General features: G+C 31.8%; 3 protein-coding genes and 1 long non-coding RNA gene across 10 annotated transcripts in view; 2 read left to right on the top strand and 2 right to left on the bottom strand.

Moving 5' to 3' along the window:
* The window catches only part of LOC105158924 (heavy metal-associated isoprenylated plant protein 24-like), a 905-nt gene extending 750 nt beyond the window's left edge, over positions 1–155 (top strand). Inside the window, exon 3 of the mRNA XM_020692524.1 lies at positions 122–155. Within this exon, the coding sequence (XP_020548183.1) occupies positions 122–155 (34 nt within the window). The remainder of the gene's footprint in view (positions 1–121) is intronic.
* Positions 2,714–10,530, bottom strand: LOC105158923 (low affinity sulfate transporter 3). The gene is made up of 11 exons (XM_011075840.2): positions 10,166–10,530; positions 10,021–10,069; positions 9,563–9,945; positions 9,406–9,471; positions 8,944–9,174; positions 8,545–8,671; positions 7,374–7,660; positions 3,861–4,054; positions 3,679–3,761; positions 3,489–3,565; positions 2,714–3,049 (listed from the first exon to the last, which is right to left on the bottom strand). The coding sequence occupies exons 1-11, from the start codon at positions 10,478–10,480 to the stop codon at positions 2,897–2,899; spliced, it is 1,965 nt and encodes a 654-aa protein (XP_011074142.1). The 5' UTR covers positions 10,481–10,530; the 3' UTR covers positions 2,714–2,896.
* On the top strand, positions 17,105–23,946 carry LOC105158922 (sulfate transporter 1.3). 7 transcript variants are annotated; one of them, XM_020692608.1, is made up of 14 exons: positions 17,105–17,496; positions 18,894–19,233; positions 19,558–19,606; positions 19,698–19,895; positions 20,024–20,226; positions 20,363–20,428; positions 20,524–20,637; positions 20,758–20,874; positions 20,974–21,100; positions 21,205–21,491; positions 21,579–21,769; positions 21,918–22,003; positions 22,097–22,173; positions 22,267–23,946. In XM_020692608.1, exons 2-14 carry the CDS (start codon positions 18,910–18,912, stop codon positions 22,408–22,410), a joined length of 1,983 nt encoding a protein of 660 aa, XP_020548267.1. In that variant the 5' UTR covers positions 17,105–17,496; positions 18,894–18,909; the 3' UTR covers positions 22,411–23,946. The 7 variants fall into 7 exon arrangements, with proteins under 7 accessions (XP_020548267.1, XP_020548266.1, XP_020548270.1 ...); XM_020692607.1 differs by lacking the exon at positions 17,105–17,496 and adding an exon at positions 17,684–17,993; XM_020692611.1 differs by lacking the exon at positions 17,105–17,496 and adding an exon at positions 18,552–18,694 and having other exon boundaries at positions 22,286–23,109.
* Positions 22,731–25,070, bottom strand: part of LOC110011722 — a 2,972-nt gene continuing 632 nt past the window's right edge. Inside the window, exon 2 of the long non-coding RNA XR_002286767.1 lies at positions 22,731–23,264. This is a non-coding gene — a long non-coding RNA (uncharacterized LOC110011722). The remainder of the gene's footprint in view (positions 23,265–25,070) is intronic.

The following is a 25,070-nucleotide window of genomic DNA, read 5'->3' as shown; positions in this document are numbered from 1 at the left end:
CTCACCCCTACGTCGCCGGCGTTTACGACAAGAAGGCGCCGCCCAATTTTGTACGTGCCACCGATGATCCCGCCGTCGTCGCCCTCAATCCTGTTGAAGAGCAGTACACCCTGATGTTCAGCGATGAAAATCCAAACGCCTGCTCCGTCATGTAGATATTAATTTTGAGCCACGAATTTGAACAATGTATGTGTGTATATATTCACGTTCCCTTTCGGATTGTGTCAAGAACAATACTATATGTTATCAACTAAGTGTTCACTTTTCCTTTTTGTTATTTTTTCTCCAAATTTCCTATTTGCCACTAATTCATCATATTTGCCACTAATTCATCATATTTATTATTGAAAAATATTAATTATTCGTTATTTACAAATTATAACTCCTGTTAAAAAATTCATAGTGAATTAATACTACCAGTGATGGAACAAATAATTAACATAAAACATTAATTTTAATCATAATTAACTAGTCTTTGCTATGGTCTTAAATTCTGATCAAAGTGTTTACTAAGATCTTAGTTTTGATAAAATATTTATCATAATTTTGACTTATGACCAGTATTTTATTCTTGCTGGTTGAAACATTGGTCAATATATAATTGTTACACAATCACGATTAATTATTATTATTATTATTGTTGTTGTTGTTGTTGTTGTTGATGTTGTTGTTGCTGCTGCTGCTAGGATTTAATGCAATTTATCCCCTACGATATTGAAAATGAGCAAATTATTCATCTGAAAAAATAAATACCAAATTATCGCCCTATATTTTTTAAAATAGAGCATTTACCCCCCCCCTCCCCTCCCCTCATGCAATTACGTGCAGTCGACGCACATTTTCTTTATTTTTATTTTTTATCTTTTAATTATAAAATTATATTTATAATCTTGCTTAATAATTATTGGATCTGATTGAATTTAAGGTTTACATTCAACTAACAAGATCAATGGTCTAGAATTATTTTCTTTAATTTGAATCAAGGGTATTTAAATTTATATATATGTTATATATTTATATAAATTTTAATTTAAAATATATAATATATTTTAACTATACATTTGTAATTAAGAAAAAAGTATATATTTAAGAATACTATATATATTATATTTTAAATAAATATTAGTATATATTATATATAATACATTTATATAAAAAATAGCATTTTTATTTTTAGAAACTATGCCCAGTCGCGGAAGGAGAGAGTGTATTAATTACACCACCCCTCTAGGGGGTAAATTATTCTATTTTAAAAACAATAGAGAGGTAATCTGCAAGTTTTCATTTCATAGGGAGGTGGGTTGTATTTTTTCCACCATTATAATTCACCATAATTTTTCATGTTTTGCCATTATAATTAGTCATGAAAAATAAAATTATATTTCGTATAATTTATATATATATAATGTGTATATATATATATATATATATTTATCCTAAATAAATCGTAATTATAGTCCTATAATTTATGGGTGGTTGACATTTTTTATATCCTGCATGAATTGATTTACATAATTAAAATTATAATTTGATTGAGTTATGTACAACAACATGCAATTTTATGGTCAAATTGGCTGAAAAAATGACTAAAATTATCAAAATTTTAAAATTACAAGATTAATTAAATTGCATAAATGATCAATTCGTATAGGATTAAAAAATGTGATCCCAAATTACCGAATTAAAATTGGGAGTTTCCCAGTTCTATTTTGCAAGCCATCGAGGAAAGGAAAAAAACAAAACATATATATACGTAGATTTTCTTAATTTTCAGTACATGACTTAGAATCACATGCGAAGCCCTTCTTAAGTAAACTGCAAGCCCAATACTAATTTAATTACGCCCAACATTGGAAGTTGCTACCCAATTTGAGGAAATATAGAAATAATTCGGACAGGTCTCCAAAGCTTTTAATAACAGAAAGAACAGATTTATATATAGTCAACTTGATCGACAATAAATTTAATTAATTAAATTATTAACTTAGATTCATCATCAATTCATATACACCCTATCATCAATCCACTTAAAATTCACCACCAATTCGTATAGGACTCGTAATGAATTCATGATTATAATATGTACTAATATCTTTCATCAATTTCATTATATTACTAAAATGACTTTTGATAAACTAATAAAAACTCAAACATGAATAACCCATTTAGGATCCATTTGAACAAATATAGGACCTATAATCTATTTAAATTTTTTTAAATAAAATCATATTAGACCCACATAAAAAAATTTCATACCCAACTCCACCCAAAACTAGGTGAATTGGATTGGAACCATTGGTTGCCACCACTGCTTTCAGTCATTTGCTTTACGGGAGTTTTAATTTAGTCCCTAATTTGGATAATCTCAACAAATTTAGTTCAATGCGAGTTTTTCAATAAAAAAAAAAAAAAAAGACGGAAATTACATATATACATGTGTCTCATGTTAGTCAACAGTTTTGGAGGAAAAATTTGCGGCAAATATAAATATAAGTTTATTTTAATAGTAGTTGTTGATCTCCTGTAATATATATTTAATATTAAATCTTTTTTTTTTTTTACAAATTTACATATTTGTATCAGTAATAACAATTATTAGTTAATTATACATATTTGATATTGATAATTAACATATACTAATTATTGATGATTGAAATTCACGATATAATTATAACCGATCAACTCCAGAAAAAACAAAAACAAAAAAAGAAAATCAAGTCTGCCAAAGTAATTACCATTGATATTCATGAGGGTATGTATGTTTTTATCCATTCCACATTCTTATGCCAACATTAATTAACCTTATATTACACATAAATTTAAATGCTGGACCTAAATGTGGGCAGGATTTTTATTTATCCCATCATGATGAGAGGCAGATGTTCATTAGAGCCTGTTAACAATTATTGAGACCATTGATTTTGAGGCGAAGTGCCACATCAACGGCGTCGCCTATAGTGAGGAAAATCCAGTTTGCTCCAATTTTTTCCACAAATTTTGCTGCCTTCATTTTTGTGATCACTTGCCACCTTGGATTCACCACTGCCAACTGCAAATCAATTCAACCCCAAAAAGGATATTATTATTTGGAAAACAATATCAAATTTCATAATAATATTTTTGCAGCAACGAGCAATATAGGAAAAACGTCTCATATTTTTGGGTTAGTATACTGTTCGTCCCATTAGTTACGAGTTTTCTATTAATGATCCCATAAGTTATCAAAAATCTCAATTGTGGTCCTTTTCATCAGATTTTATTAGTATTTTGATGAAAAAGACACGAGTTAAGTACATGGTTGTTAACGTGTCGGAATAACGACCATATGCTTAGCACTCATCAACGAAAATGACTAAAAGTAAGAATTTTGGTAATTTATGAGATTATTTCTGAGAATCCGCAACTAATAGAATAAAAAATATACTGACTCTAAAATATAAAACGAAAAATGCTATTTTCTAGCCATAGGTGATAAGATTAGAGCTCACTTCTATTCCTTGTGCAATCAGCTGCTTGTACAGTTCTTCCATGGCATGAATACCTGAAGTGTCGATATTCATCACATCTGCCACAACAGCACATATAGGTTAAGTATTATTATTTCATTAATTTAATTCTAAAATAAGAGTAAGGACAGAACAGGACAGTGTAATTATCCCTCTACAATTAAACACTTACTAGTCATGTCGAGGACCAAGACGTGAAGTCGGCCCTTACTACTTTCGTCTGTGTTGTTCTCATCTGTTACCGATCTCAGAATCCTGAACACAAAAAAAACATCACTATTTTTACATATATATGTAACATTTTAATTAGGTTTGACAACGTTGTAGTAAATTGATTGCAGCAGTGTATATCACCTTTCTCGGATGAAACTGGCATTGGCAAAGCAAAGCGTGCCGGAATTAATACGGGTTATTAAGATGCCTGAGATTTTGTTGGCCACAGGATACTGCACTATGTTACAGAATAAGTCTGTGCCAGGAAGTCTGCCGACTACTTCTGTACTAGGTTTGATCGAACTCACCATGATCTTACCAAATGAGACGATCACCTGCAACCATATTCACCCCGATTTCATCAATTAAATAAAAACATCTCTGATTAATGGATACAATAGGAAGTTTGTCCAAATTTTGACTTCATATCCTTAACAGTAAGGGCGCAGTTGTGCTATTTTCGAAAACTTGTAACTGAAAATTCTAATTCAAATTGAATCAAATTATATGACAAGTGCGATACACGTGTCGTTTGATTTGTGTACAATTAAAGTGACTAATTACATAACTAGTGTATTATATTTATTTTATAATTGATTTGATTCCATCCAACCTAATTTCAATAATAATCAAGAAAAAAGTGGTTAGGATAGATTGTTGGGTTCATTGAACCTGGACGTGTGCAGTTCTTGATTTCCAACTCAGTGCTGCACTAGTTGGAAAACATGGAAGGGATGACGCGGTTTTTTCCATTTTGTAATTAAATGCAGTTCTATAAAGTGAAAGGAAAATTAATATATAAAATAATTAGTACCAAAAAGATGCATCATGGAAGAACATGTGTTGGGAAGTATTGGATGGGATTTTCAACCATTCCTACTCAAATTCTTCCTTTATCTATATATCTATACTATCTATATATCAATATTAATATAAAAATTTTACTCACAAACTACAGTTTGTAAAACAACGATATCAAATTCTTTTGTATTGATAATATCGTTAAATTAGTTTTATTTATTTATTTATTTTAAATATGATGTGTTGGTTTAGATTTTTTATTCTTATTTATAATATTTAAAACATAAATAATTATTTATTATATGCACGCAGGGACGGCGTGTTGTAACGGCTAGTATTATATAACTATATCTAATCAACAACTATTATTAAAATAAAACGACAACTACTATTAATATATAATAAAATCTCACATTCGTGGAGTTTGAGCCAATAAACTTTATAATCATGAAATCTCAACTTCACTAATTGAGTTAAGCTTCATTGACGATTTATATTGTAATTAATTTAAAAATAAAAATTGTGAATAATTATATTATTCTATAGGAAACTAATTAACACAAAGTATCTTCCTATCCTACTTTATTCGACGACGTTTCTTACATTGGAACCGAACAAAATAATATAACTTTATTTTCCTTAGAATCAGCTGAGGAAACCTATTTAAGAGCTTTATTCGAATTTTGACTGAGAAAATTAATGATTTTAGTATTAGGGTTCTAAGGTGTCTTTATGGAAAGTGTTGGAGTCAGATTCAGTATTGATAATGGAGAATAAAGATTTTATTCTCCATACATTTCCACTAGCTATATAGTTGGATATGATATCATCGCTTATACCTATGAACTTAGTTGGATATATAGTTATAATCAATTATATTTCATTTGAGCAGTTAAAGTTGAGATATCATGCAATTAATAAATTTAAAATCATGAGTTCAAATTCCACCGACACCACAAGAACTATAACATATAATCATGATTAATAATAAATAGTCATAGCAAATAATTATTAACTACAGTCACGCAGCGGCTGTTGGCCATGATTTTGGCAAGGATAGCTAAAATATTTGTCATGGCTAAAAGTCGTAGCATATAGTTTTTTCATCCTAATTTTTTTGCATCGATTTTATTTAACTGTAGTTAATTATTATTATTTGCCACAATTTTTAGCCATAGTCATTTTAATATTGTAGTCAACAGTAATATTCTTTCTCGTGCAAATGTATGGATATTTACCCCATTTAATGCAATTTTATTGGAATATCAATTTATCATAATATGGGTTTATTTTTCAAGTATTTCTCAATTTGTTGAAATTGATGTAATTATTACATAATTAATAGAGATATTAACCAATCAAGCTAGGACTTGCCTAACTTTTATCCCATCCATAATCATAAGATTCATTGAACCTAGACATGTTTTAAGAGATAAACTTATGATTCCATGCAGTTCCCAACAGGTCTGCTGAAATGCAAACCCTAAATTGCCTTTATGCTTTTCTTCAACTTTTCCTGTGTCTAATAAAAAGAAGTACCAATTTTCTATGGTATATAATAAGTTATGTAAATTGTATTAAATTATTAATATATCATTTGAAAAATGAAATAAGTGTATAGGGTTCATTTCCCCCCACCATTAATACTCCATTTTTTTCATTTGAATTTCGAGAAATTATTAATTTTTTTTATTTAAAAATTGATTCAATATATCGATAATTCAAATCTTTTTTAAAAATCTTCTTTAAGCTTCAAAGTTTGTTAATATAACACTTAATTTACTTTTTAAACATTCATAAAAAAAATAATAGTCTTGGTTTGACTTTTAAATATATTTCTAGTTACAAATATATAAATTCTTAATGTTATGCATAAATATTCCATTTAATGATTACCGATTTAATATTACGTTAAATTAATAATGGTATGAGTATATATCTATATAATAAAGATATTTTATAATACATAGTTAAAAAATAAATACTGTACTATTATTTAGTTTTAGTAGCAACTAAATTAAATCATAAATCCAAATATATAATTACACTACATAAAAATAAATTATTTTTGGTCGGCATAAATGATACAAAATTAAACTAGATACTTGAATTAAAAAGAGAAAGGTAACATATTTTATTATATATGTCTTTTTTTAATTTTACGATTTTTATGTATCGTTTCAAAAATTTGACGAAAAGTTTCTAATATTTATTAACTGAAAACGTGTGTTGGAAATAAAACTTTAATCCATAACCTAAACTATTAGGACACATTATTTTATTTTTTTTAAACTTTTGGTACAACATTATGGTCTTATTGAATAAGGCATTGGTGCAGTCTGTCTTACTAAATTTAGTGGTGAGGACAATTTACAGGTCTCAACAAATAGAAACTACATATGACACAACATTGACCTAAAATCAACTGTTCTCAGAGACCTACACTCCACTTCAAAATTCTAAAGTGTTTCTTCATGGAACCCCCACCATTTCCAACATTCCTATTAGGTACATAAGCCTCCCAAAATCCTGTCGAATTGCAATTTCCAGTGGATTTTTATTATTAATATGCCAATTCTTTTAAATTACAGGACTTAATTGCCACGTTCAATTCTAGCATAACTAAAATTGCAATCCTCCTATAATTACGGGATTAATATTTTACAATTTTTTCTTATTTTACTGACCCCTCAATTTTATTCATCGATTTTCCTAGCATTATTTAAAAAAAAATACTTACTAAAACCATGCAAATTAATCAATTAATTAATGTATGTATATGATAAATGTGACACCAAAAAATAGTGTAAATGAATGATTGAGCATGAGTGAAAAAATTAAGAATAAAATTACCGCGACAAGGAGGCCGATTTCGACGGAACCAAACAGAACCCCCAAGAATGCACCCAGGCAAACCATGAAGTCCAGCTTGTCCACCTTCCAGATATTATAGGCAGCGTGTAGGTCTATGAGTCCCGGCAGGGCAGACAGGATGATGGATGCAAGAATGGCGAGCGGAGTGTAATACAGAAGCTTGGTGAAAAACAACAGGCATATCAGTACTGTTATTGACATGACAATGTTCGACACTACTGTCTCGCACCCCGCGCTGTAGTTCACGGCTGTTCTTGAGAACGAACCTGAAGTTCGGTTCAGGGACGGAGTCAGGATTCTTAGCTATTATCATTAAGCATGAATTATGTCTAATTCTTTCGTCAAAATTAAGGTTTTATTATTAGTTCAATTTTATGTATTCAATTTAAGGTAAATTATAATGATCTTTCCTGGTATTTGACATAATTACGAATACCCCTCATTGTTTGAAAAATTATCGATACTCCCTAATTTTAACGGCCGTCTAACAATTAGTCTAATCCGTTAGGTTTTCATTTATTTTTTATGGTGAACTGATCAAAATGCCTTTATAAATTAAAAAATATAATTTTATTTAATTTTTAACAGAGTTTTTGCCTCGAAAACTACCACCATCTCTCTCTCTCTCTCTCTCTCTCTCTCTCTCTCTCTCTTATCTAAGAACGACTAATTATTATTAATTGAAATAAATCAATCACAATCAATCCGTCGAATAACACTTATTATTACAGTAGAAACAACACCTACAATACCGTAGACACAACATTCACACATATATGACGGGGTTAAAACCCATGATCCGGGGCTTCAATTTCGCCAACTGAACTAGGCCTCATTGACAAAAACTATCATCAGTTAACTATAATCTTGGAATTTTTTTTAAAAAAAAATAAAAATGATGATTTCTAAATTTACAGCTAAAATTTAAAAATATATTGATTTTTTTATCAATAAACTCCCATTAGAATAACTCAATAACAGATAAATAATTATTACAATAAATTACTCACATTAACAGAGATTTTTTTAATTATAATGTTGGAAATTAGACTACTCATCAAATTTAATATTTCCAATTATATATAGTGGAATAATTATCATATAACAATTCTGAAATAAAATTTAAGAAATTGAAATATATATATCTGACCAGTGGCTGTGTAGCAGGAAGTCAAAGAGCCAATAACGTTCATAAACCCCATTGCAACCATTTCTTTGTTCCCGTCCAGGTGGTACCCTTTTATCGACGCAAACGATCTTCCAACAGCAATCGCTTCCTGAAATTTAAATCTACTCATCATTATTAGCATTAATGTTTTATATATAAATTTTATATATTAATATAAAAAGATTTACAAAAAAGTACACATAATTAATACACTTTTCAATTCATTTTTGTTCTGACTATGCGAAATTTTTAAAATTATAGAATTAGTTGTCAAAATGAATTCGTCCAAAAATAAAATTGTCGTATTAATTTTACATGACTAAAATTATAATTTTTGATTTATAAATGAAAAATGAGTAGTAAATATATGTATGTACTGACAGTGAGGGCTATTAGAGCACAAATCAATCCAATTTTGGCTGCTTCCCCAACATGCGGACCTCCGAAGTTCAACTGATGAACAGAAGTCGGGTTCAGCCCTCCTTTGAAGTGTTTCACGATTTTGATGCCGTGCTCATCAGCTTTGCTCAAGTACACTATTAGTGTCGATAATATGACTGAGAAAAGAGGAGCCATCGCTGGCAGCCAGAACAATTTCCTGTTCCTTTGCCCCTGTAATTGGAATTAGGAGGAAGAGAATTGATGGTAAGGGCTTATGTCGGGTTGAAATTTCATAAGGTTATGTTTGGATCAATAAATTTTCTTAATAATAAATTATTTTGAATTTGTTTGGATAAGTGGAGTGAATTTATTTGAAATTATTTATTTAAATTCCTTCCGTGAATTCAAACCCATCAATCCAAATGAATAATTAAAAAAGAAAATTGTTATTAACGAGCTTACGATAAATCGAGTAATTAGGATGAAGATGAGGAATGAACAGCCGAGGACAGCATTTAATGGATACCACTGTTGAAAAAGATAAATAAATAAATTAGTTACACAAAATGGAAAAAATAAATAAAAAGCATTAATTATTATCATTTGAAATTAGGCTTACTTGCTGATGAAGTGCTTTAATTACAGCACCAAACACAGAGACCACATCAGTTTTGGAGGTAAAATGGCTAAGTCCAAGCAATCCCTTCAGCTGTTGCAGGCCAATCACAATGGCTGCACCTCCCATGAACCCAACTATGGCAGCATGTGACAGAAAATCCACTAGAAATCCCAACCTGAATACTCCAAACAGCGTCTGGAAGGCGCCGGTGAAGAAGGTGACAGTGAAAACAGTTCGTCGGTACGTTACCGGATCAACCGACGGGTCTATTACTTTCGATATCATTGCAGAGAGCAGCAGCGAAACCACAGCCACGGGACCGATGGCAATTTCTCTTGAACTTCCCATCACAGCATATATCAATGGTGGAATAACACTTGTGTCTGAATAACATATTTCATAAATCAGATCAACAGAATATTACAAACCAGATGAAGAGAGCTGATTCCCTGACTTACACAGGCCATACTGAGGATCCATTTTAGCTAGATTAGCATATCCAATACTCTGCAAATGTGTAAAATTTCCACAACTCAATCAGACTAGAATTTTTTCCATGATTAATAAATACATAAGCATATATATGAAGTTTGGAAGGTGAACCTGAGGAATGCAGAGGCTGGCAAGAGTTAAGCCAGCCAAGAGATCATTCTTAAACATTGCAGCTTTGTAATTCTTTCCCCATTTAAGGATTGGAAAGAGGGTTTGCATGAAGAGAAAGGATCGATTCGGCCGAGGCTGCTTGGGTTTTGGTTGAGGCAGAAGAGTCTGCTTTATGGAGCTGAAGAGTTGATGCCATGGGGCTGGCGGGTCAGGAGAAGTGAGCAGCCATTTAGCCCTCTCCGACCGGCCGGTGGCGGTGTCAGCATCCAGCAGCTGTAACTCCGTCATGGAGTTATCAGCAGGCATGTTGCTCATGGCTGATTCTTTGAAGTGTTCGGGTGAACTCTGTGGGATGCAAGATGCTGCCAGCTCCCTTTAAATACAAGCCCCATGACTACCTTTTTAGCGCCCATCATATGTTATTTTAGTGTTGTAGTTAGTGTCAATCATTCTTTAATAATTCTAACTTCAATTGAATTTGATTAAATTTAAACTAACTACATACCAAATACATTACGTTAATCGTATAATTAATGTATATACATTTTAAAAAAAATAATTAATCACATCTTAAATATACCACACTTACTATATAATTAATTTGATTTGTCCAGATCTTATTTGAATAAAAATTTTCCCATATGCCGACCATCTGGTGTACGAACAGGAAAAATATTAGTATCCCCTTAAAATAAGTTTTTTCATTTAAAAAATATATGGTAATGTGTTTTAATCCAAATAGTAATTTTTTATTTCAAAAAATCCAATTATTATTTTCACTTTATTTTAAGACAAACTTACCTTTGATCTTCTTGCATTATGAGTTTATTTTATATAGCGATATTCAGTTTTAAAAGGAGTAACAAAATACTGTTTGCCAATAGTTTGATAATTTTTTCGATCGTTATTATAAAATAAAGAATTTATTATGACAAATAAGTTTAAAGCAAAAGCATTAATGTAGAAATGCTTGAATCCGTCGCCGCTTCACAGTTGAAATGACTTTGCTCCAACTTGGGAGGCCCAAAATAGTCGCACAAACATATTCCGTCAATGCCCTCTTCCCAATGGAGGGTTATGGGTTAGAATCCTAGGAATATACGTATTTAATTTATTTTTAATAATAATATATTTCTTAATTGATTTAAAAATATTAATATATATATTAATACTAAATATTATAAAAATATATATATTAATTAATTCAAAAATATTGATGTATTAAAAAATATATAATTTTTCGCTACAATTAGTTACTATAGCTGAAAGAAAAAAATCATGGTAAATATAAATTAATCATGGCTTAACAATAGCCATTAGCCGTTGTTTTTGCAAGTATAGTAAAATATTAACCATGGTAAATGATTTGACTATGGCTAAATATTATGGTGAATATTGATTAATTGTGATAAAAATTTAAATTTTTAATTTAATGTTATTTAGCCGTGGTTAATAGTATTGATTTACCATATTTTTTAAATTATAATCATTTATAATAAAGCGAAAATTTATTTTTTTTTAGTGATGTATTTTTCTAAAACAGAATCCGTGAATGCTTCATCAATCCAATTTTATTAGTTACATTGGAAATGAATTTCCGCACCATGTCACCTTCCATAGCTAACTACTTTTTTTTTTTTTTTTTTTTTTGGTTAAAATTCTTTTTTTTTTTTTTTTTTTTTTGGATAAATTACGACAGGCTCTTTTGAAATTTTTAATAATTATAAATAGTCCTTTGTTATTTAAAAAATTATAAATATTCCCATAAAATTACAAACACCCTAATAAATACCGCCTTGTGACAACTTATTCTTATTGTAGGAGGGTATTTGTTAATTAAAGTATTTATAATTTTATAGAGATATTTATAATCTTTCAAATAATTGAGAGATTTTTATAAATATCACAAATCTCAGGAGAGCTCCTTATAAATCACCCTATTTTTTGATAATATGTGATGCCTTATGTTATTCGATCTATCTTGGAATATGGATATGGATGGAATATAATGAAATAGAGCCACTTTGAGGTTCCCTCTGAAATGAGGCATGGAAGGGAGCCACTACGAAGAAGTTCCAGGAGTTACGAAGGAGGGTTCGAGCTCATATTGGTTGGGTTGAGAACGAGAATTGAACTCTATGAGATCTAATCTCACGTTGTTCCTCAGTAGCTCAGTAGTAGAGCGGTCGACTGTTAACTGATTGGTCGTAGGTTCTAATCCTACTTGGGGAGATTTGATTCATTCTGAATTAACGAATTCAGAATAAAGGGGCTCACTTTGACCGTTAAGAGTAGGGAACTTGTTCCCTGTCTTTATTTCTATCTCATCGTATCCCATAATTTAAAAATTACCCTAAAAAATGTCTTTGTTTCTATCTCATCGTATCCCATAATTCAAAAGTTACCCTAAAAAATCTTACTAATCGATCAAAATCACATTGACATCCGTCGCTAAATACTTAAAAATGCAACACTGATGACAAAATAGTAAAAAAATGTGATTTAAAAGTTATTACCGCAAGAATATGTCTCCATAATTGATATGGTGAAAAAAAAATGAGAATAAGAGAAAAATGTTGAATCAAAGGTCCAGAGCATAATAAGTGGATTGAATTTTTTATTTTAAATTATATTATCTTTTTTATCCCATTTAATATATATACATCACATATATAAAAATATTTTTTTAAATATAATAAATAATATAATTTTTATATAATTGATGTGTAAATATATATAGTCGGGCAAAAGATACTTATGGGCTTCACTAGGAGCATTTATGATAATGAAATAACGTTTTAAGACTTTAGCCTTCGCTTAAATTATTCCTTGTCACAAGATCCAAGGGGTAGATATGTTATTTTAGGCATTGGCTTGATCAGGCGGCTATATTTCATCTCGCTTTTACTATTTTATTTTCAAAAACCTTTTAACTTATCGTCAATAATGATTTATTTATACTAATATAAAAAAAAAAATCATACTTATAAATAACGGTTAATGACACCAACACACCAATTTTTTATAAAGTTAAAAATGCTTCATGATGAAAAAAACTAACTTATTCAACTTTTCAAAATTGATATTAATTGATAAATTATTAATTTTTCCTTTTTTATTAATATAATATACTGATTTATATTTTATTTTTATTTATAATATATTTTAAAGTTTGAAAGATTATTTACTATATAAACGTAACTACGACGTGCCACGATAACTAGTATATCTATACTAATATAAAATAAAAAGTCTTTCCACACTCACAAACGGCAGTTAATGACAACACCACCCCAATTTTTTTTTGGATAATTACATTTTGTCATTCGAACTATGGTTGTTTTTACACTTTGGCATCTAAACTTTTTTTGGTATCAACTTACCATCTCAACTTTACGAAACTTTATACTTTGTCATTATAACTATTTCTCAACCAATTTTTTTGTAAAAAAAAAAAAAAATCATATGCAATGCACATGTGATACTTAAAGGTTATATGATGTGATACTTTTCACATATATATAACATGTGATGTTTTTCCCGCTAGAAAAATCAATAAAATGACAGTCATATATGACAAAGTGCAAATTTCGTAAAGTTGAATGATAAGTTGACAAAAAAAGAAAAAACTTTCAACGGCAAAATGTAAAAACGGGAATAATTCGAATGACAATATATAATTTACCCTTTTTTGTACAGTAAAAAATGCCCTTAATAATAAAATAACTAATTTATTCAATTTTTTAAAATTTATATTAATTGATAAATTATTATTTTTTTCTTTCATTCTTTTTATTAATGTAATGTATTGATATATTTATATAATTCTTCTTTTTATTTTTTATAATATATTTTAAAGATTGAAAGATTACTTATTATGTACATTATTATATGCACGTAGGACGTTAGCAAAATAATTACATATATTTTCAATTTTACCCCTCATTTAACATTCTCATGTAATAATTTTGTACTTATAAAAAAAAATTATAATGATTCTAATCTCACTCTATATATATATATATATATATATATAACATTAATTATCCCTTTATCAGTATAAAAATATACAAAAGATATTAATAAATGGCAAAATAAAAATTTATGTATTTTTTTATTAGCATTAGTATTTTCGTTTTAACCTAACATAAATGTGTCAGGTGTAAAAAAAGAATTTTTCGAAAGAGATGTAATTATAATTTTAAATTTTTTGAAAAAAATATAATTTTATATTTTAAAGAGAATTTAAGTGTAATTAACCTTATTTTATAATGGTCACTTTACTCTAATATTCTTGTCATAATTCACTAATAGCAACAATTTCTACACAATATATATATTACTACTAAAATTATAGAAATAATTATTGTGATGGAAATAAATATTTGTGTTACTTAATACATATGTAAGTGATAATATTAATATTTTCATATAGTCTTTTTTTCACTTTTAATTATTTTATGATAATAGCTTTACACGAATAAAGATGCGTCTTTCTTCATCTATTCACACACAATGAGGTGCACCGTTCCAAGTTGTGGATGAGTTTCATACAACGTAAGGAATTTCATCGTCGAGTTTACGTTGTACAACATAAGGAATCGAAACCGACCAAGGGAGCTCATCATCTGGATAGGCCAGTTAATGGGTGTGTATTATTTGAACTCGATCTCAATACATATTCGTAATTGTTACTTGTATACTTTACTTAAAACTTATCATAAAATAATCATTGAATTTTACACGTGTTATACCAAAATAATCGGATCCGGTCTGGATCTTACCATATTAAGATGAATGGAACAATTATACATATTTTTTTGGGATAATTACATTTCTTTTTTAAATTTAGTGTAACTACACGTAAAACCCTCATAGCTATTAATCATTGTTTTTGAAAGTGAAGTCAAAACATTAATTATAACTAAAAACCATATCTAATGTTAATTAAAACCATAACAAACACTGACTAAATGTGGTCAATGCTTATATATATATAAGGAATAATAACAATACATGTATATATATATATATATTAATGTTTAATATATGCAATAATATAATATAAGCATGCAATAAGTTAACAATTCAAATCTACGAATATGTTCAAACGAGATAAAAAAATAACAAATTATTATAAAAATATACATACACCCGCATTTGTAAAACCCATACAAACAACTTTTTTATTGATAAATGTCTCAACCTTATCAACTGAATAATGTTGTGGTTGGGTGATGTATAAAAAGGTTGAATTAGGTGGAAATGGTGATTCTAGAAATGGTTGTGCCACTGAGAACTGAAGTGACTTAGCTATCCTTCAAAATGCTGCTTAAAAAACTGGTCACTTTTTGGAGAGTTGGGTAAATGTTTTAACAATCCAAGTTCCTCAGCTACACTGAATCCCGACGCCATCCCGTCCACATACAACTCTCACATTTTTCTTTCCTTTCTGTCTTAATTATTGTCACACATCATCCCTGACGATCAAGTGGATTTCATAGCTAGCGATCCTGCTGTCGAAATTCCTTTGATGTATTTCATTTAATTTTATTCGAGTAAAATAATCCAGTGTTTGGTCGGTCGGAATTTTCTTGTGTAAAAAGAAAAAAAACATATCAAACATATTTCATTAGTGTAAAAAACACGTATCACATCACTTATGATTATTAATTATTTTTTATTTTAATATTTTTTTATATATCAAATCAGTTATTATCATTGTATTTTTATTTTATATCCAACCACGTGCGTCCAAGGAAATCGCATCTCAACCAAACTCATTATAAGATGTGAAATGAGATAAGAAAATATCACAAGTAAATCACAATTGTGTTTTTCTATTCTATGCATTTTTACAATTTCTAGCCCATGCCACTTCTATTTTGAAACGATATGAAAATTGAGTAAAAAAATTTTTGTAAAAAAAAAGTTAAGCAAATTATCCCATATTAACAATTTAAATATGGAATTTTTTAGTTTTATTTTTCAAACCACGAGGGATATTTTGCTAAAAAAGATTCTAGAGAATGTTTTGTTCTTTTCTGATATTTAGCGGAGGTAAATTGTATTCTACCCATAAAAATAATTGCTACTTTTGTTGCAGTGTGGATCATACTTGCAAATTGATCTTTTGATTATTTCTTAACAAATTTAACATTACCAAATATTTAAATCTTGATCCTCATCAAGTTATTTATTACAAACATTTACCAGATTTTTCGAGCTTAGATCAAGAAACATAGCCAAGTTTTTAATGTGGGATTGAGGTACTATAAATAATAAATGATACTTCTGGTAATAAGAAATTAAATCCGTAAAAGTATATATATTTATACGTCTCTCCCATCACTACATAAACAAAAAATTATTTTTGATTATAAATCCTACAAAAGAAAATTCATGATAATTTAATACTATTTACATCAAAATTTAAATTTTGACAACATTCGTCACAATTTTACCTATATGTCATAATAATTTTTAACTGTAATTTATGTTTTGGCCTGACTTGAAAAATCAATAACTAATAACCATTATGGAATTGCGATTAATTAGTCGCGAACGATCATATTTTCTTCTAGGCATTGAGGTATAATATAGATTGTACAAACATATTTGTAGATTTTAAGTTTTTCATGTAAAAATATGTAATGTTTAGATTTTAAACATCTGACAAAAAGATATATATTCAAAAAATATTTGTAGAAAAAACACTGGAAAAAAGGAACAAAAATTGGGTCCTTAAACAAAATGTTGTCGATGGGTGTCCAGAAACATTGCCCCTGAAACCTGGGGCGGGGCCAAGTCACTGTATAGATCAAGCGGTTTGCCGTTGACCTCAATCTCTCCAAAACCAACTGAACTGAGAGGTAACTAAACAGACAAACGTGGTCGTTTCTTCACATTTTTCTCTAGACTATTTTGACAGCAACACGTGGCCCTCCTTCCTTCTCCTTACACCACTCTTTCTTGTTGAAATTTTCAAGAACAAAAATTCAGATTTCTTGCGAAACTTTATAGTAAGAATTAAGATATTGGTGTGTTTCTGGGGCCTCATCCAAACAGGGAATTAATTGCCACTTTGCTTCAAGAACCCTTCTTTAATTAGTTGCACAGACCAAATGATTATGGCCCAGAAATTTTTCGTTCCCGGCGGGGTCAAAAATGGAGAGAATGGGAAATTCAAGTTGGTAAAGACAATGAACCTGGACAGGTTTTTGTGGTATTGAACAAGTACTGGATTGTCATCATTTGTTCTTGATCACCTTTCTTGGGCTTGATTGATCAGTTTATTCCACACCTGGACCATTGGCTGTGCGGGTCGAAAGGTAAAATTGGTTACTGCGTTTGTGTGGCTCTTCGTAATATAATTATTGAGGAATACTAGAATACAATGTGTAATGCTTTTCTGCCTTTTCTTTTTGCCGTTAACTATATGCTCTCTCTCTCTCTCTCTCTCTCTCTCTCTCTCTCTCTTCTCTCTCTCTCTCTCTCTCTCTCTCTCTCTCTGGGGTGTGGGACATAACTTTGAGTGGGTGCACTATGAACGGCATTTGGAGGATGAAGTGAGATATGGCACTTTATTGAGTTTGGATTCTTGTTCTCTTGGGAAAGATTTTCAGAAATTTAGAGTTGTAGCTTTTTAAGTCAGCGGCATTTGAGTGAACTGCGGTTTGAATGAGTTGGAATGGATATGTATGACTGATCAACAGAGTATGTGATATGATGAATGATTATCATAGATAGATTCTTTCCATCTCTCTGTGACGCGTAGCTGAAAATTGCAACTTGCTCGACTGATCTAATAGCATCGGAACTATGGAGCGTGAGTGAACACCTTCGACTCATGTTAATTGAATTTAATATGGATGTTTCCCAAAATAATTGAGCTTGTCATTTGCTGAGCTTAACAGCAGTAGGAAACGACATAGAGACAAAGGAGAATATTTTATGTACGGAACAATTTGGATGGTGGCCTTTCGAGCTCATTGCTGAGCAGCTCCACGACTTATTTAACTAAATTTGTTTACATAATTTCACTTTTTCTTGTTCGAACATATGCTTCTTCCTGTTGTTGTCTAGGGTGTGTTTAATTTAAGCAATTTAAAAGCAGAAGTTGTAAAACAAAGCTACTCTTTCACTTTGTTTTGAGTAATAAACTAATAAGCGCTTATTTTAAGCAGTTGCAAACACCCTCTTGGTTCACGACAAATTGTTACTCTTTATAGATTCACACCTTTTAGTACTAAAACAATTGATAATCACAATGAGATTGCTGATCTCATTGCTGAGATAAACTCCCATAAATTTAGACAAGCCTTATGTTGGCTAGTCAAAGCTAGATCCTATTACTCTTTCTGCTCTATCGGTATCTGAAAACAAAGAAATCTAGATTCATGTACAAGTTTCTTAGTCTACCTAACCAGTTAGAAAAGTTTGACCCGTAATTTCTGACAACTATTTAAGTAGGAGTGACTGGAAATGTTACATAAGTTCACGACCTGTTTTTACTTGCTTCGATCTGAGGTAGCTTAATTTTGCCTCAGACAACTGTTCAGTTAATTGTCGTCTTTCTGTGTGATGAAATTCCTATATTTATCGGGTGTATGAAAGTTGTTCTCTTTACCTTTAAATGCAGATTGGAAAATGTTATTTCCGACTTTTGTTATACATTATAACTACTGTTACATTAAAATTTTCTAATGATGCATTTTCGTCCATGTAGTCGTCCTCATAAATTGATGGGAGGTCACACTGAAGAGGCAGTCGAAATGAAAGAGATTGATATGAGAAGTTTGTCGTTTTCTCGTCATCATAATTTCCCGTACAAAGTAGGCGTTCCTCCAAAGCAAAAGTTTTGGACGGAATTTGCTGCTGCGGTGAAGGAAACTTTCTTTCCAGACGATCCTTTGCGGTCCTTTAAGGATCAATCAAGGTCTCGGCAGTTCGTTCTGGGAATGCAAGCCGCTTTTCCCATTTTTGAATGGGGTAGAAGATACAATTTCGATAAATTTAAAGGGGATCTTATTGCTGGGCTCACCATTGCCAGTCTGTGCATTCCTCAGGTACAATTGTAACGTAACAAAGATTATGTGATATATTTTAACATTTTTGGTCAGGTTAAATGCAACAGGCCCCTGCGAAAATACTAATAGGCAAAAGACCCTCCCGAATAAAATAAAAAGAGCGACGACCCCCTTGGACTTTTAAGAAAAGGACAATGTGGCCCCCTGATGCATGCAGGAGATGATGGCTTCACTCGTAAAAGTTCAAGTGGTCACTTTGCCAGTTTTTTTGCTAATGACGATTTTTTTTTCTATTAGAATTTTCATAGGGGGTAAAATGCAATTAATTATTTTTTAATAACATTGCTGTTAATTGTGCAACAGGACATTGGCTACTCGAAGCTCGCAAATTTGTCTCCCCAATATGGTTTATGTGAGTAAGATAATGATTATCATTTATTTGAGTACGTTCTTCCTTAATTTACACAAGTAAAATTTGATTTTTTTTTTTTGGGCCTAATTAGATTCGAGCTTTGTCCCACCTTTGGTTTACGCATTCATGGGAAGTTCAAGAGATATAGCCATAGGACCAGTTGCTGTTGTATCCCTGCTGCTGGGAACTTTACTACAAAACGAGATTGATCCAGAAAAAAATGTTGTCGAATACCGGAGGCTTGCGTTTACTGCAACCTTTTTTGCTGGCATAACACAAGCTACCCTTGGTATGCTTAGGTAGTTTTCCACTTAGACTGCTACACACACAAATTAACCGTAAAGCGGAACTTTTCACTTTGTACTTCTCTTTTTGTCCAGAGCTGATCTTTCTATGTTTTCTCAACTGCATTCTTAGTAGTTCAACAGTTATGTTGGTGTGACAGATTTGGGTTCTTAATTGATTTCCTGTCTCATGCGGCCGTTGTTGGCTTCATGGCTGGTGCTGCCATAACAATCGCACTCCAACAACTCAAGGGTTTCTTAGGCATTAAAAAGTTTACAAGGAGCACTGACGCCATTTCCGTTATGCACTCCGTTTTCAGTTCGGCCAATCATGGAGTGAGTCTCTCTCTCTCTCTCTCTCTCTCTCTCCCCTCTCTCCCTCTCTCTCTCTCTCTCTCTCTCTCTCTCTCTCTCTCTCTCTCTCTCTCTCTCTCTCTCTCTCCTGCAATACTTACGTCAATGGTATTGGCAGTGGAATTGGCAGACAATAGTGATTGGAGCAACATTTCTGGCGTTTCTTCTATTCGCCAAGTACATTGTAAGAAACAAGAATCCTAACATCCAACACTTACATCTTATATTGAGAATATGATATCATGGTAGTTAGCAATTCCAATTTGATGTTGTGTGCAGGGGAAGAAGAACAATAAGTTGTTTTGGGTACCTGCAATTGCTCCGCTCATATCTGTCGTTCTGTCCACCGTCTTCGTTTACATTACCCATGCAGAGAAAAAAGGAGTAGCAATTGTAAGTTCTTACCTTGTCTACTATGAGGACAAAGTATCATTTATTCTTTCAAACATTGCTCAACTTATAATACTACAATACTAATATGTAGTATGTTTGTTCTTGAATTGTCACAACCAGGTGAAACACATCGAAAAAGGTATTAATCCCCCATCAGCGAAAGAGATATATTTTACTGGGCATTATCTCTTGAAAGGTGTTCGAATCGGGATAGTGGCTGGCATTATTGCATTGACGGTAAGCTGGTTTTTTCAGACTATCTTTCACATGATCAATAGTTGTGGAAGAATGATATAACTGAGTAAACCATGTTGTCGATTTGGGGTTATTTACCAGGAAGCTGTTGCAATAGGAAGAACATTTGCTGCTATGAAAGATTATCAAATAGACGGAAACAAAGAAATGGTTGCTCTTGGAGCAATGAACATCGCTGGTTCGATGACATCTTGCTACGTAGCTACAGGTTGAAAAGCTTATAACTAGTAGCAAAAGATTATGATGATAAGATAGAGTCCTCTTAATTTTCTGATAGTTTTGTGCATTTAATCTTTGCTTCTACACGTGCAGGTTCCTTCTCCCGCTCGGCCGTAAATTACATGGCTGGCTGCCAAACGGCGGTTTCTAACATCGTGATGTCCGTCGTCGTATTCTTAACATTACAATTCATCACGCCTCTTTTCGAGTATACCCCAAATGCAATCCTCTCCTCCATAATTATCTCAGCTGTCATTGGCCTGATTGACTATGACGCAGCAATCCTCATCTGGAAGATCGATAAATTCGACTTCATAGCTTGCATGGGAGCCTTTCTAGGCGTGGTTTTCGCCTCTGTGGAAATCGGCCTCTTGATCGCTGTAAGAATACTATCACATATCACTTCAAAGAGATCATCCTCAAGTTTCCCCTGAATAACACTAAATTGTTGCATGCTCTTGTGACAGGTCTCAATATCTTTCGCTAAGCTACTCTTACAAGTAACAAGACCGAGGACGGCCCTTCTTGGAAAAATTCCAAGAACGAATGTTTATCGGAACATCCAACAGTATCCAGAGGCCAGTAAGGTTCCAGGAGTTCTAATCATAAGGGTCGACTCAGCAATTTACTTCTCAAACTCTAACTACGTTAAGGAGAGGTAAATCGATAATTCCCCATTAAATTTTCTTGTATTGGTACTATTATTTTTATTTACATGCTGAGGCACAATGTTCCACTCAAACTTATATAGCATATAATCAAGAACCGTATAAATTCTTATGCTTTTGGCGTTTATATTTCTGCAGGATACTGAGGTGGCTAACCGATGAGGAAGAGCGAGTGAAAGCCGGTGGTCTCCTCAGCATTCAATTTTTGATCGTTGAAATGTCACGTGAGTAGATATTTATTTAAATACCATGATTTGGAGCAATATATGTAATTTATGTGCTTCCATTTCTCATGCATTTTTCTTACACATTTGTAGCCGTTACCGACATCGACACTAGTGGCATCCATGCATTAGAAGAACTGTTCAGAAGTCTCGAAAAGAGAGATGTTCAGGTAATGAACACAAGGCCCTATTCACGAGGATGTGAGTTCTTCTTAAAATAGCAATCAATCATGACTGAGAAAACCTTTACCGACTTTCAACAGCTCGTTCTCGCGAATCCAGGGCCAGTGGTGATCGACAAGTTGCATGCATCAAAGTTCACGACTTTGATAGGCGAAGACAAGATTTTTCTTACAGTGGCCGATGCCATTCAGACGTGTTCGCCAAAATTTGTTGAAGAGGTTTGAAATGCGTAAAAGAAGGGAGTTAGCAGAAAATGAGACTGTTACAATGTAGGAGAATCAAGTGACTTCGATGTTATATATCAGTCCTTTCGGACATGCAGTTTGTTGGGTGGGTGCCTCGTATTTCAGAGAACCCTATTTGACTATTGCAGCGGCGCGGAGTACAAAACTCCTTAGATACAATTACTTATTACGAATATCTCAAAGAATAAATATAATGAAAAGACTAGAGATTAAAACAAATTCAATATATATTGAAGATAGGCTCAGATTTGTCAGATCGAGTAGAACTCAATCACTAAGCATCGGTTTTTACGATCACCACGACCCACGGTTGCTCCACCCAAGAAAGAACACCACCAAGGTTCCGATCACTAAGAACACACTAACTCACGGTCACTAAGACCAAAAGAAGGTTTCGCACAAAACAAAGAAGGTTTCGCACAAAGCTGTTTTGCTAAGGAGGAGCAAGAATCAGTATTCCATTGTTTCAGCCGAAATGGGTCAAGTCCTTTAATAGGGGAAAGGATGGTAAGACTCCATGTTTACCAGTACTCAAATATCAAAGATTTAAGCAATAGGGGAACTAGAGAGAGATGGTTGTGTAGAGATAAGAGAGAAGAGAGACGTGAGAAATAGATTTAGGATTCTGATTTAGTATGAATCCGAACTGGGTCGGGTCAAGTGGGTGGGTGGGTCGTCTAGTGGCTCGGGTTCTAGGCCTTTTAATAGGATCTTGGGCCATATTTCACAACATGCTCCCCCTTAGACCAAGTCCTTATTAAAAGGAGCAGTGTCCGGAACGTTACGCTGGATCTAGTTTTTTTATCACTGCCTAGGGGCTCACTCCAGTGTACCTGCAAAATAAAGATGTTAGTAACATGATATCTAAAGCACACAGCTCGATTAGCATTAAGCACTTTTAACAATTTGCACACAACAATTAACACTAAGTTAATTTTCAAACAAAGGCTATAGCATATTGCCACCGAGGCTCATTCACAATGAATCATCTTGCCACAAAAGGCTCAACAAATCACTTAGGTTCAACCGGTCATATTTCACGAAGACTCAATTAGCCACTTAAGCAAATTCACGCCATCAAGGCACACAAAGAACTCAACGGGCCACTTAGGCATTCACATACGACCACTAAAGCACAATCACATAGCCACATAGGCAAAATTGAACATCCACATAGGCTTAATTTTTAAAACACTTAGCCACTTAGGCTCAAGACACAAAGTTTTACTATATTCACAAGGGAACATTGCACTTAGCACAAAGCAATCACAAGAATTATGAATTGATACAAAATTAATAAACTGTTAATTCTTCTTCTTCAATCACTACATTTGTTTCTTCCTTTTATTAAACCATTTTGGTCTTTTACAATCTTTTATAAAATGACCCTTTTTGCCACAATTGTAGCATCTCCTATCTTTATCTCTAGCTTCTTCTTCGTTGTCATTAGACTCGGAGCTATTGTGTTTTTTATTCCTTTCTTTGCTATATCTTCTATGAAAGGAATTTCTATATCTTGATTTTCCTTTAACAGAATAATTTCATATTGGTTGTTGCTAGGTTTATTCGTTTTTAGGTCAATCTCTTTATTTTTTAGCCCATTCACAATAGTATCAAGGTTCACGCTATCTCTACCGTATTTAATAGCAGCTTTCACATCAGAATAAGTATCAGGTATAGCATTCAAAAGCACAATAGGAGAGTACTCATCAATATTTTTATCACCAGTCAACTTTATGTCTTGAACCAGTTTAGTGAAATCATCCAAATTTTCATCAATATTCTTACACAAATCAAGTTTGTATCTAAAAAATTTTTCGAGTAAGAACAGTTTACTCAGCAAGGAAGTTTCAGTATAAAGCTCTTCTAACTTTTCCCATAATTCTTTCACAGAATTTTGTTTCCCTACTTGTCTTAAGACATTATCTGACAGATTAAGAATAATAGAAGAGTAGGCGTATTCATCATTTTCAAGTTGTTTTTCTTCAGAAATGTTTTTCGTATATCTACCATCTATAGCTTTGAAAACTTTTTTCTGAATCAAAATGCCTTTTATCTTTTGTTGCCAAATTGAAAAATCGAACTTCCCATCAAAAAGTTGCAAGAAATATCCAGACATATTAGAAAAATAAGTGACAATCACAGAAATTAAGAAGGATCCCAGTTAAGCTCAACTAGATACCCGCAACCTCAAGGGTTCGGCCAAGTGAGTGTTTTGATGGGGAGATAGGGAATAAGCCAATAACAATAATATCTCACAAAATTTTCAACAAAAATGCAGCAGTATTTTGAGAGGATTAAAACAGATTTTTCAAACAGAATATTTTCAGAAGATGAGCACTTAATCAGAGGATATTGTTTTCTGAAAAATATTGCACATAAACACTAAGTAGAATCAGAAATTTTCAGCACTAATATCGACCAACAAACAGTGAAAACAACACCAATTTTCAGCAAAATTTCGGACCAAAAACAGCGAAAAACAGCAGCAAATTAACGCTCAAAACAAAATTTCTGCAGCAATATTTTTCTCTTAAACAGCAAATTTCAACAGTAATTTTTTTGCTCAAAATAGACACTAACAGCAGCAGTTAACGCCCAAAAACAGCAATTTTCAGTAGTAATTTCAGTACTAATTT

This window comes from Sesamum indicum, linkage group LG3 (genome assembly GCF_000512975.1).
Source record: "Sesamum indicum cultivar Zhongzhi No. 13 linkage group LG3, S_indicum_v1.0, whole genome shotgun sequence".
Lineage (NCBI taxonomy): Eukaryota > Viridiplantae > Streptophyta > Magnoliopsida > Lamiales > Pedaliaceae > Sesamum > Sesamum indicum.
Note: the sequence above shows the minus strand (reverse complement) of the source record. Positions and strands in the feature narration are given on the sequence as shown.